The sequence below is a fragment of the Thunnus thynnus genome, chromosome 10 (assembly GCF_963924715.1).
Source record: "Thunnus thynnus chromosome 10, fThuThy2.1, whole genome shotgun sequence".
Classification (NCBI taxonomy): Eukaryota; Metazoa; Chordata; class Actinopteri; order Scombriformes; family Scombridae; genus Thunnus; species Thunnus thynnus.
In genome coordinates, this window is record NC_089526.1 from 32,001,293 (window position 1) to 32,015,240 (window position 13,948).

The 13,948-nt window shown below is 38.8% G+C and overlaps 1 protein-coding gene across 1 annotated transcript; it reads right to left on the minus strand.

Annotated features, from left to right (window-relative positions):
* Positions 1-672: 672 nt before the first annotated feature.
* On the minus strand, positions 673-13,858 carry mrap2a (melanocortin 2 receptor accessory protein 2a). The gene is made up of 3 exons (XM_067602505.1): positions 10,077-13,858; positions 6,462-6,561; positions 673-2,677 (listed from the first exon to the last, which is right to left on the minus strand). Exons 1-3 carry the CDS (start codon positions 10,195-10,197, stop codon positions 2,215-2,217), a joined length of 684 nt encoding a protein of 227 aa, XP_067458606.1. The 5' UTR covers positions 10,198-13,858; the 3' UTR covers positions 673-2,214.
* Positions 13,859-13,948: the final 90 nt, after the last annotated feature.

The following is a 13,948-nucleotide window of genomic DNA, read 5'->3' on the forward strand; positions in this document are numbered from 1 at the left end:
GTCAATCCGCATAGACCCCCATGTTAAAATGGCCAACTTTACAGCAGAAATAAAGGTGTTTACAGCCTGGTACAAAAAACAGTTTTGGTCTCTATAGCTAATTATAACTCACCCGGGCCAGACCCCTAGGTTGGGAACCACTGGACTAGATAATACCCTAACTAAATGAACTCCGAGCTCTTGATATGGTGACCATGCGTTGGGTAGATTAGCCACATCAGGGCACCAGAAGGGATTACAGCCCAGGTGTTGATTTTATCACAGCAGAGATTGCTTCATTCATAATTACAATACATTATTTTCCGATGATCAAGTTCGTTGTTTAAAGTCTTTCTTAAAATTTCTGATTGCTGTGAAATGTATTAACCTGATGTGTACTTACCTGAGAAGTCATCCATTGAAACTGTTTGGAAAAGGGCAGGCACTTTCAAAAAATACTTGGCAGGTGATTGGATGAACCATCTGTCTGTCACTGTCATTTTACCAAGTTCGGACACAAGCACATAACTTGAAGCCTGACAAGATGTATTCTCATGGGATCTTGTGATGTTGTGATCTCACGAATCCAGTTGCCTTGAGGTAAGAAATATATGCCTTTGCTGAAGTGACCAGAGAGTTGATTGTTATTCAAGGTGCATACATTGTGTGATATTGTGCCTGTGGTGTGACTCAGGTATATAGGTAGCAACTCACCGTTGTCAGGTGTTTGACCCCGGAAGAGCAAAGAGTTTTAGACCACTGTGGTGTTAGACTTGGTTGGTCATGCTGTAAATTGTGTGTTTTGTTTATCACTGGAAGTTATCAGAAAAGGACTTACTCACCATGATGACCTCTGAAAATAATACACTGACTATTATTGTGCAACTAAAGGTCAGTTCTTTCTTGAATGCAACACACGTTAAAACAGTGTGCAAGTGTGTCAACCGGGTCACTCCTGGATTAGGCATCACAGTAGCTTAAAGTAATACAGTATGTTTCTTGTTGTTTTGTAGTTTCACACTTCTTCATGTTGTATTTACATTAAACTGTGCAAATACAACACGCTGGTCTGTTCCTTGAAAGCAAAGCATGAGGAAGAGTTCAGCTGGCTGTGAAAGCCTAATATAGGACACAGTCAACATTAGGTAGTAACAGTGCACATGTATAAATAATGGCAACATTTCAGCGACTGCTATTAATTGTATATTTCATATCATGTTGAAATAAAAAAGAACATAGTTATTGTTAATCCATCTAAATGTATTAGGAATTAACTATAAGTCTAAACTTCTAAAACCCAAGAATAGACTTGACAGTAAGAGTTTTTTGTTTCTTTATAAATGTGCCGCAGAAAGTCATAATTCAAACATTTACTGCATTTTAGCAAGAATACTAGTAATACAGACTCATTATAAGGAAAATGATACACTCCTTTAATAATGTAATAACAGTATCTTTGCTCCACATTTTCAGTCTTTTGGTGCTAAGTTACATTTTATAATTTCGCTTCATTACTTTTGTCCTTTAGGCCATCAGGCAATGAGTTCAACCAAAAAGGCCAATTCAAAAACTTCAACATTCATTTCCATTTCCATAACATGTTGGTGATTTAGAATAGCAATCTGTGGTTGTCATAGTATAGTATAGATTGTGGAATGTGGCTCAGCCTTGCTACATTCTATCTTTGTCATTGCTACTTTAGTCACAAAGCACTAAAAGGGGTAGGGCAGGTTATATAATCCATGCAAAGAAAATGTTCTATCTCAACCCAAGTGGAATAGATGCAGGCTGAGCAGAGAAACCTGACAGCAGAACTCAGAAGGTGTCTTTCTTCATTTCACAACCACGATATGTCACGAAAAACACCAACATGTTTCACAGATAATATGCTAGACTTGACAGCTATGGATAACTTCACATTAATAACAAAATACATTTTGATTATTTCTTGTACTGTTTTCTACAGACCAGTGGTTCTCAACCAAATGTCCTGATGGGCTTCCAGTCTGCAGCTTTTCAGTCCAAACAAAACAACAGCTGAAGTCACACCATTAAAGACAAATCATTCCCACAAAGAAGACGCAGAGTTTTTTTGGTGAGTCCCTGGTTAGGCAAATACATGTATTATGTGACCAGTCACTGAATATTTTCATTGCTGTAAGTGTAAACTTGTTGTTTTGTGAAAATGACCTGAGTCCTCCTGTTTGATGAATAGCTGCCCTCCATTATCCAGTCTTAGGTGAAGTCATTGTGGTTATCATGCTTCCTGATCATGCTGCTCTGATCCCGCCCCTCCAGAATGATTGGCAGCTCTGGCTCACCCAGCAGCAGGTCGTCCTCCCCTACAGTTGAGCTCTGCTCAGAGTTCACAAAGTTAGGGATGTTGAAGTGGGCCAGCAGGATGGCTTCTTTCTCCGTCCTGTTAGCTGTCACTGCTAACTCCTGAAGGAGTGTAGTGTCCCCCGCCTCCGGGCTGCTGCTGGGCCTCCTGTGGCAGCCTCCGGATGCTCCTCCACCCACACCACCAACTGTGGTCCACAGGGCTGTGCAGCTCCCCTGACCATCCTTGGACACGTAACAGTGGAAGAGAGAACAGGATGAGTCCAGACCACTAGGGTGGGGGGGAGGAGCTCCTTTGTCCAGGTTGGTGTCCATGAAGCCAATCAGACGGCGACGCTTCTCACATGGCTGTCCACTGCTGCACACATGGAACAGAAAAGAGACAGAGATTACAGAAGATAGTGTCCTTGTGTTTAATGTCTCTGCTGCTCCTAAGCAGAAACCAGACGTGTGTTTGTTTTGTTGTCAGCAACAGTTGTTGCATTTACACTTTTAGTTTCTCTCTCTTTTAATCTTTCTGTCATCTCTTTCTGTTTCTAAGAATCTTGTTAAACCCTCTGAGCGTCAGTTCGCAGCAGTAACTAACCGCTCAGCCTTGCAGCAAGTTTTTCCCAGTGGCCACTCACAGTATGCAGCGAAAAATCCCCCTGCATCCCAAAAAGCATTTCCCCTATAGACAACCATTATAAAAGACACATCTGTAAAACTGTTGACAGGACACCTCAAACTGCAAACAAGGTCATTTATGACTCTTTCTATTATGAACTTTTGATCCATGGAGGTTTTATATTTGTAAAACTTTCCTCGAGCCGAGAAAAGCGTTTTAAAAATCTGTGACATCATCACAATGTAAAGTCTATGGGCTGAGAGGGAACTCCCAGATGGGGCCAGTGGAGGAAACACTAATGCACATTTTTAGAATGTTAATGTTTTGGCACAGAGCTGATTAAATCTGCCCTCAGTAACTGAATTTAATTACAAGTAACCAGTTCAATTTCTCACATTTATAACAAACCAAATTTCCTGAAAACTGGTTCAGAATTAAGTGAGTAGGGTCAATTTTGTAGTGAAGTCTGCATCTCTCAATACACATTGTATTAACACTGTTTCAAATAAAACCAAGTTTCATCGTCAGTCAGGTTTATCAAATCAACTAACAATTTATCGCTCCATTTTTCAATTCACATGCACTTTCATCACTTCCATTTTTATTAGTTAATTTTTGTTACTTCCACCCTCATAGTCACCACCCAGCAGGCAGAGTAAATATTGACTCATTCCTTCATGATAAGCAGAGCTCTTAATAAGCCAGTGGGAGGATGCCGTCCATCTGCCTCAGCTGCCAAAAAACCCAACATGCTGCTATTTTCTCCACCTCCAGAAACAAACAGCAACTGTATGAGCTCAGTCAGTGGACACGGGCCACTCTTTGCTCTTAACACTGATACAGCTGGTGGATTTGTGTGAAAATGTTGCTGAATTGAACTCTCAATGAAGACAATAGTTCAATAGATGATATTTCTCCACTCATAGAATTGCTCCTTTACAGTTGAATGAGATATCAGGGAAAATGAAAGGGAAAATGACAGCTATTAATATTTCAAGGGTAACCAATGGTAAAAGATTGAATATTTATGTCCATGCATGCATGCAGTGAGAATTAATCTCCTAGTAAGATCCCTGAAGTAAATAACAAGGCTGAGCTTGTTGAATTGTTTCTGTTCAATTTTTAACTGGAAATGTGTTTTATCATGTAACTACTACTCATCACACTTATTATTTTATCACTGTCAACAGGGCAGAAGAGAGCGGGCTCTCAGTGAGTTCCCCCTGTACAAATAAAGGTTTCAGTCAATCAATCAATCAAATATTGTGATTTCAGAGTGTCCTGGTAATAATGTATTGAAACAGTAGTTCCCAGTCTGGGGCCACATCCATAAATCTCTGTGTATATCCATGACTAAAACTGTGTGTATGTGCAAAGCCGGAAATATGTATTCTTTTCATCAGATTTATAAAGCTGTATGTACACATGCTTCTGTTTCATAAATCTCAGTCATTGTGGAACTGAGTGCACATGCACAAGCCTCATTTTAGTCCCACAATGAGCCAGCTGTTTTCATATCAACGTGATACCTGCTCTACTGGTCAGTACAGCTATCAATGAATTAAACAGGAAATAAAAAGTGCCGTTTCACAGATTGTGTTGCACCGGTGAGGTTTCCCAAAAACAGAACAGCTGTTGTTACACACGACTGTGCGGCTCTTTTTAGCATCCATATCGTTAATCACATGCACCTGTGAACCATCATCAGGAGTGATATCTCAAAAATGTAATCAGTGATTAGTTTGTAGTGTTCATGTCTAAACTGACTTTACAAGGTGTGACACAACTAAGGATCAAATAAAAAGAACATTAAGAGCAAAATACAATGTTAACTCCTATATAAATTAAAAGAATGATAAAAGATTAAAAAAAATAATCAATGTTACGTCAATAAATGTGCCTTGAATGGCAGATTACAAATCTCTGAGTAAACGCAAAAAATAAAAAATAAAAATCACACAATCAGTGCAGCTGGTTATCAACAAAACAATGTTTTACTAAAAGATTGCATCTCTCACCTTATGTTTCATCTCATCACATCACCCTCAGATCACTTCAGAAAAACATGTACTCCTGGTGTAAAGAATGCGTGAGGCATGCACATTCTCTTTATAAATACCAGTTTATGTGCAGGAAATGGTGTATGCATTGTGTGTGTGTACGCATGATTTATGCATCTGGCCCCCGGGGCTCTGGAGCCCCACTAGGTACCTGCAGTTAAATCTCAGGGGCCACAAGATGATTAAAGGTATAATTAAAGTTCTTCTTGTTCCTACAGTAGGATGTTTGAGCTTCACTGTGCAGAATGATGTATGTGCAGAGTTTGTTTTCACATTCATCTGCTGAAAGTGGAAACTTTCTCTGTGCTCATTGAAAATCAGATTTTAAGGGGTGGATCAACAAGCATGATTTGTGACATCACAACTACTGTGGAAGCCAATCCCGGTCCAATATTCAATTTACACAAGTGTGATGTGGAAACTTGAAGCCTCCAGTGCACAAACACTGAGAATGGACTTTACAGTGTATTAGGAGACGTCTTGTGTCCAGCAGTTAAACTTCTGAGATGAAAAATGTTTACATATTTAGTTTCTGAAGACAAGATAATTATAGTTTTTTTGTAGAAAAACCATATCAGACGCACACTATTGTTCCAAGCAGAGTATTTTATATGTCTTAATACATGTCTGGAGGGAATCTTTAAGAAAAAAAAATATTTCTGTTATGCAAAACAATACTTTTTTACAGATTTTTAATTTTTCTTGTGAAATACTTGATCCTTCTACCTCTTCTGGCCTCTAAAAATCCCTCAAATGTAATAATCAGAAAAAACGGCACACAGATCATGTCCAGACTAATGAGGGCTGTTACATAGTCTGTTACATCGTGAGTAGACGTTACTTGTTTTAAAGGTTAAGGCTGGTGTTATTCTATACTTCTCTTATTTTCAACAAATCATAAAAAGACAAAATCAAGTTTTCTTCCATCTCTCAATACTCAGTTATATTATTAGTACTGAGTATTGAGTAGTATAATAGTAAATAGAAGCAATAGCCCTTCTCTGTCTGTGGCACTCAAAGCCCATTGTTTCCTACTGAAGATGTTAATCTTTAAAAACACCTCACAAATATATAGTTGCATGTTTAAAAAAGGATCAATAGTTTCCTAAAAGTAGTTTTGAACAAACATTACTCAAACATTGGGGGGTTATTGCATTTGTTGGGGACTATTTTCAGGCGTATTAATCCACAGTTGGTGTTGTAGTGAGTATTTCAAGCAATAGTGTGGCTCAATGACATGTGTTTAAAAGGTTTTTGTACAACAGTGGAGCTCTATGACACAGAGGAATGAGATATATCAGGCTTTCATACACACACAATACTCGTTAGTAGATCAATTCATTGATGGTTGTGTTTTGCACATGGGATTTTAGACCCATTTTAGGCAATTTTTGTTATCATTTTTCTTTAACTATACTTAGATGTTCCAGTAATATGCAGCGTGCATTGAGTTGAGTTTAATTGCAGTAACTTACTCAGGATGTGGGGCTCCAGTCTTGGTCAGAAGAGTGAGCAGAAAAAACATAAAGATGACAAAGACAGCCAGGCCGACCCAGAAGCCGATCACTATAGAATCTGCAAAATGAAAAAAAAAGGTGAGAAATGATGATGGTGATGATAAATGCACTCAATATATTCTTCCAACCCAGCCTCACTATAAAATTCATAGTGTTAGTGGTAGGAATGAGATAAAGTTTAAGACAGAGATTATCCAAACATCAAATTACATTGGTGTGTAATATCCTACAGCAGTATTACAGTCTTATCATGAGAGGTAGTAACACAGTTTACACAGTAGACATGTTGCCAAAGAGATATTATAGAAACATTATAGTAAAGCCATACAGAAAAAGACACAATACCATATTGTGTCTACAAACTAGCTCACACATACTGTAAGAGACTTCCTGGGTATGAATATGAGTAACATAATGCTGTTCAAGGACTAAAATGTCAAGTTTGACATTACAGCACCAAAGAATGAGAACTAAATCCTCCATTCAAAAGGGTCTCAGAAAATGTTGTATATTGTATTAATTATTATCTTATGCTGGTGGAAATTGTTTTTATTAAAGGATAAGTATGGTCATGATCAATATGTTTCACATTGTCAACAAATCCAATGAAAACACCCAAACCAACTATATAATTTACAGTTTTACAATTTACAATTTCATTTAGCAGATGCTTTTATCCAAAGAGACGTACATCTGAGGGTAACAAAGTGCCAAAGCTGAGTTTGAGTCTGATAGGATGTAGATGCCAATAGGCGGTGCACAGAGCGCATAGAATGCATAGAAGCTTTTTTTTTTTTTTAATTTTAATTAAATTTTTATTGTTTTCTTCAGTCCATCAAGTGCAGAGGTGTTTGTGACTTAAGTCACTGTTGTGGAGGTGGTATCAGGCACCTTTAATTGGCAGAGTGTAAAGAATGGTAAATGGTAAATGGACTGTACTTGTATAGCGTCTTTCTAGTCTTCCTTTTACACTATGAATCACATTCACCCATTCACACACATGCATACGCTGAATGAGTACAGGGACTACCATGCAAGGTCCCAACCTGCCCATCAGAGGAAATCTAATCATTCATACACATTCACACACTGATGGCACAGCCATCAGGAGCAATTAGGGGTTAAGTATTTTGCCCAAGGACAAATTGACATGTGGACTGGAGGAGCCGGGAATCTAACCGCCAATCTTCGGATTAGTGGACAACCTGCTCTACCTCCTGAGCCACAGCCGCCATCTATAGTGGGAGAGAGTGTAGACCTGAATGAGGGAGTTCAAGTAGGCAGGAGCCATTTTAGTTGCTCTTTTGTAAGTGAGTGTTAGGGTTCTGAATTTGATGCGGGAAGCAACTGGGAGTCAGTGGTGCGTTCTGGACCATCTGCAGAGGTTTCAACATACATGCAGAGAGTCCTGCCAGTAAGGAGTTGCAGTAGTCAATGTGTGATATAATGAGAGCCTGTACCAGGAGTTGTGCTGCATGCTCAGACAGGCAGGGTCTGAGCTTCCTGATGTTGTACAGAGCAAACCAACACGACCAAGCAACTGAGGCAACGTGAACCTTAAAGCAAACACAATAAATTAATCATATGTCCCATGGAAACACAAAGTGACCAAATAATCTGGTGACATTGATTTATAAAGTGGGGTTTCCTAATGTCCAGTATGAACACAACTTGTTAACTAACACGGATGAGAAGTCCTCAAATATCTGGTATAATGGCATTTTTTGACTCATCGCTGATAAGAGAAAGCCATTCCTGATGTAAATTTCCATCCTCTGGAAAACTGTGAAGACTTTTTAGCAGCTGAACAATCAGCAACACTTCAGTGTCCTGCTTTGCTCGTCATCCGGCTGAAATACAAACTACGACTACAGAAGTTACAGCAGGGGAGGGCTCATGCTAAAGCTTCCTGCATATTTGATTGGACTTTCTGGTGTGACATAGTAACGAGTTCCACCTCAACATCGCTCGCTCTTGAGGTGCAAATTTCAAATTTTCAAATAACATAAAAAGACCGACGAGATTTTTGAATAATTTTACAGCAGAGGAGGCCCCACCATCACCCTAATCCTTCTCTTAGATCATTTTACTTGTTTTTCACCATATCAACCATTTAAAGAATATGTTCACATATTGTAATAAGATAAAGTGAGTATCTTCCAAAGCTATCATTTCAGTGGGAAATTTGCATATTGTTTTACTATGGCTTCAGCACAGATCTGAACACAAACACTGTCCACCATTCTGTTAAAGCACAAAGAGAATTTCATAGAAAAAGGGCAGTAACTTTGTACACCTGATTCTAAGACATGAGCTTCAGTTGAACTTCAGAATGCATTTTTGCACAGAACGATGACTGTGAATTTTGTCCCCCATCCCTGACATTGGAATTGGGATGTCTTTAGGGCCAGTATATAAAGAAGAAACAATTACATCAACCAAATACTGTTTCACTGTACATATGAGCATGTGAGTATTGTTTTAAGATAGACTTAAAAAATGTGAACGTATCCTTTAAAGTGCTTAAAAAAAAAAAAAAAGATCATTTGAACACTATAACTTCATGGCCATCTGATGAAGATTGAAAGCAGAAAAACTACTAAATAGAGGTGAGATTGGGTTTGTCCCAATCCTCACCCTTCAGTATTGGCAAGGAGTCAAGTGCCTACTGGTGTGATGTAGTGCCACAGAGCCCATGTGCCAGTTAACTGCAGAGTGTGAGGTTTATCACAGCTCACTGGGACACACTTGATTGATGAGGACAACCAGTGGCTCGCATAAATAAAAAACAAACATGGCTCAGTGGAACTCATATACATTGTTGGTTTTATTGAATTTCCACAAAATGAAGAAATAGATTGGATCAACCACACAGTACGACAGTTACATTCAGATGATGGTAAAAACACATCCAGGAGCTGAGAGGAGTAATACAATCAATAAAAACAATTAAATCCAGTTATCTAAGCAGGTAGGTGTATGTACATAAAAGAGAAATTACATTATTTTATAGGTTTTCTGTCTGATTACATTTCAGGAGGAAGTTATTTCTCAAAATCATTGATAAAAGGATATGATAATTGATGGGACTAAAATTATTGCAACCAGTCCCATCATGAATAATAGATAATATCTGGTGAGGTTCTGCCATAACTGAAGCCAACATCTCATTAACTTCAATCTCTTCATGTCTGTTGATTACACACGTGTGCTGTTTGTTGGCATTTTGCAGATGTGGGACACAGCTGCCTACTATCTGTGGGGACAGACTCATTCTACTGTATATTCAACTTCTATCTATATCTTTAACAGCCGTTTTCAATGTTGAATAATCAACTTTCAGGCTCTGTATTATATGACATAACAGCAGCGCCGCATGTGGCATGTTTGACAAATCCTTTACAAGTTTCAGGTGGTGATTTTTGATCAGAGCCACAGGAAATGTATGTGGTTCTACATTACAGAGATGATGTCATCAGGCAGCGAATCAGCCTGTCAGGCACATACTGGATCACTGTGACTAATTCCACTTGAGTTTCTCAGTAAAGTACACACAAAGGAAAGGCTACTCACAGCGGTGCGCCCTCAGTCCTTCGAAAGACACTGGCTCCTCATCATCATAGTATTCATATCTCCATTCATAGTCCAGGACTGGAGGCACACTGGTGCTGTTTGGACTGTCAGAGCCTGACATGTCAGAGAGAGAGAGAGAGAGGGAGAACTCTGAACCAGACTGAGCTCCGGACGCTTTCCAGAGATTCCTTGAAGCATCTGACTCAAACCTCGCGCATCATCTCACTGTGTGATAGCACACAGTCACATGCTGCTGCTCTCTCTCTCTCTCTCTGTCTGTCAACCTCCTCCTCTCTCTACCTGCACCTGCTCTCTCTCCCCTCCTGCTCTGTTGTGCTTCATGTAAATCTTGGTGACAGGAAGCTGACAGTTTATAGATAGAGGAGGAAATGGAGAAAAGAAAATGGATTTCACTTTCTATTTCACCAAGCTTCCATTCACTGTTCTGGCAACCTTTTTCTATAGAGATAAATAGAAGCTTCACACATGTAGCTCCAATACTCAGAAACTACTACCATAGAAACCAAAGTAAACCAGAGTACTCTCTTATCCATAATCAATAATATTCCAATTTGGTGGTGATTTTGTCTCATTTACTCAAATTTCTATGTCTATGACCATTTTTTCCTGTCTACTGTTTGCCTGACTGTCAGTCTGTCTGTCTTCAGGTGTAATTTGGGAGTTGATGGAGGTGTTGGTTCAGCAGTTTCCTTTAGAAGGCTGTGATGCTCAGATTCAGAACCACAATGTCCATGGGTGAAGCTGGAATGTTGATGTTGAAGGTACGAAGAAAACGTTTCAATAGGTGTTGAGTTGTGCAGTATTATTGGAGCAAGGATGAGGGTGGCATTTCACTTCCATTTAACTTAAGCATTAATTTCCAGTGTAGTTCTCAAAAAGGGTTAAAGGGGTGAATAACCAGCCACCTTTTAGCAAGCTATGTCTTAATAAATATTTGGTTTAAGAATGTATATTTTAATTAAACCTGCCAGATTCAGTGATAATTATGACCAAATAATCAAACTTATAACAACATCAAAGTTTGGTTCCTTGTAAAACTGTACTGTGTTTGGATTCCTGTGATTAGGCATTTTTCTCTTTTTTGGAATTAGCGTGGAATAGTCGTTCATTAAAATAAAATCATGGTTTTGTATGAATTTGACAGCATTAAGAGAACACATATTAGAACCAAATCATCTGCATACATGTGAATTTTATTTCTCTGTCTTGTAAATCTAATCCAGATCTGAATTATTATTACTTACCTGTCCATTGCAGTTGGACCAGTCCAAACTGGGATCATGACAGGTGACATATTGAGAAGCTGCTGTTGAACATGTTCTCAATAAATAATGCACATGAGCAGCTGGGCTCTTCTAATTGAGCGCCTTAGGAAACACAGGTGCATTACAATAATCTCCTCTGAGATGCTGTACCTGCTGCATCCTGCTGCCATGAATATTCAGAAAGGTAGTCAGATACAGGCTTCATGGATACAGTAGCTGCTTTTATTCAGCCTGGCTAATTAAAACTTTGAAAGGCACTCCTTTAGCTATAAAAGGACTGAAAAACATCTATGAAAGTGTTGAGCTTCAAAGGGCAAGTTATATGCTTCTGATATTTGCAAATGAAAAAGCCCTAGAAGAAATGAAATGTCACAGCCCATGTGACAGACATGGTTTTAACAAATCCTTGAGTGGTCTGCACATCCAATTTTCTTATAGGCTTTACTAATCATGTTGGCGAATCACCAAAACAGAAAGAAGGGAATGTACTTACCATGTTGATAGCAATCAGACTGAGATTTTGTTCTGTAATAATACTTCACAGTTTATTGTGGGGTTTTGCTCAAAGGAAACATTGTAACTCCAGAGATAAATTCCAAATTGAACTTGCTAATCCTTTTGTCATTTCTGGAACCTTTGGAGTTACTTGATATTGATATTGATTTGATTCATTGATTGGGACAGTGTGCAGTTTTAAACATTAAAGATGCACTGCACTGGAGTTAGCTCAAAGCTAATTTGCATCCATAGTCCCCCACAATCAAAACATACAACAGCACAACAACAAACAGTACAAAGCAAAAAAAAACCCCAACAAAAAACCAACAAAACAAACAAACAAAAAACCCCACATAGAACACACCATACAAAATACTAAGCTACACACAACAGCGCATCACATACACCCACAATGTCAATTAAAAGTTAATAATGTAAACTAGTCTCAGTGGTCACACAACTGATTCATCTTTAGTTGATGTTTTAATTTGGCCTTGAATGTATTGATAGAACTATAGTTCTTTCACTCATCTTTGTAGATGCCCCATTGGCTGATATGTGTCTGGATGTACATGATTGGTTGTCTTTTTTTTTTTTTTTTTTTTTACCTTTTTGCTTCATACCTAACCTACTCTACTTAAATGTTGTTTGTAATGTGTTTTATGATGACCCTGATGAAGGCCACAAGCTGAAACGTGTGGTCTAACAATAAAGTTGTTCTATACACTACAAGTGTTGCTGGGGTTTTGACCTTTTTAAATGAAAGATCTGAAATAATTTCCTGGTAGCTTTTATCATGCCGCTCTCTGCAGGCATGTAGATTATTTGATGAACACTTCACAAGCTTTGCAGGGTTTCATGATTAGAATGCCCGATTGAAAGGTCACTGTGCTCTTACTTCGGTTTAAACCAGAGGACTCTTCAGGGAAAGAAAGATCAGAAAATCAAAAGTTGTTACAGACACGTGGACCTTCAATGCATTTTTAATCTGGCCACCCAGTTCCAATCATGGTGGAGGCCAGCAAAAGCACCCCCACAGGGTTCCAGCTATAAAGCTCATCACACTGTCATCCCAGTCCTCTGATTTTAAACACCACTGGTCATAACTATCTTGGACTGTCAAAACATCCTTTTAATCATGCTTTTGTATGTGCTTCTGAGCATTATAGTTTCATCCCTTGCAACAAAGTCGGCATTGGTTGGCCTAATGACTTGGGCTTGGATCAACTGAGCTTGTCCTCATTTCTATACCCATCAGGGAATAAAAAATATGTCAAACAACCTTCGTCCTCTAGTAAGACACAAGTGAACACAGCTGGGCTCGTATATTATAATCTACTACTGTCTAGAGATGTTCATCAATGCCCTGTGACAGCACTGTGACAGATGCTACTTTTGAAAGACATATTTCAGCAACTTCCACTGCATATCCTTTGTCCGGGTCCAGGTTCAATTCACTGATTCAGGTAAAGGTTGCTGATCTGGTGGACATTGCGGTGGCCTGAACTGGGGAGCTGATTGCAGGGATGAACAAGGTGATAACAGGGATTTAGACTGTGAGATGGAAAGGGAGGCACACAGGAGACCTGACATGAAGTTACCAAGCATCATACAGAAGTGGATGCAAATTCATTCTTGCAGCTGGGAAAGGCTGCTGGAGGAGCAGGTCTGCATCTTCCTCAGCTAAACATAAGGAGATGTGGAAAAAAAAAAAAAGTGACGAAAACCATTCCTTGGTTGGGACTTTGATATATATTTGATATTAGTATTGACAATTCTTCTCTTATCAGGACAGATCAAACTCATAATCAGGGAGGGATTTGTTCTTCATTTGCTCAAATATCAACTTTAGTGTTAGATCTGACCTGGAGGATAAAAATGAAATCTTTTTGACTGATAGTTGATTAATGAGCCAACTCATGTTTGTAATGAATCTCAGACTGCTACTGATTTTATTCTTGTGTCAAATAAAGGCAATACACTGTATGTCATAGAGGGTATTTTTGACATGTGGACCTGTGACCTGTGAGAGGAATAAGCTTTGGCAGGAACTTTTGTTAGAAACAGTGTTCTGCATTGTCTACCACA

Coding starts and splice junctions, on each gene's coding strand:
- mrap2a (XM_067602505.1), bottom strand. CDS start 10,197: ATGTCAGGCTCTGACAGTCCAAACAGCACCAGTGTGCCTCCAGTCCTG. Junction 6,562..10,076: donor AGGACTGAGGGCGCACCGCT/GTGAGTAGCCTT, acceptor TTCATTTTGCAG/ATTCTATAGTGATCGGCTTC. Junction 2,678..6,461: donor ACTGGAGCCCCACATCCTGA/GTAAGTTACTGC, acceptor CCATGTGTGCAG/CAGTGGACAGCCATGTGAGA.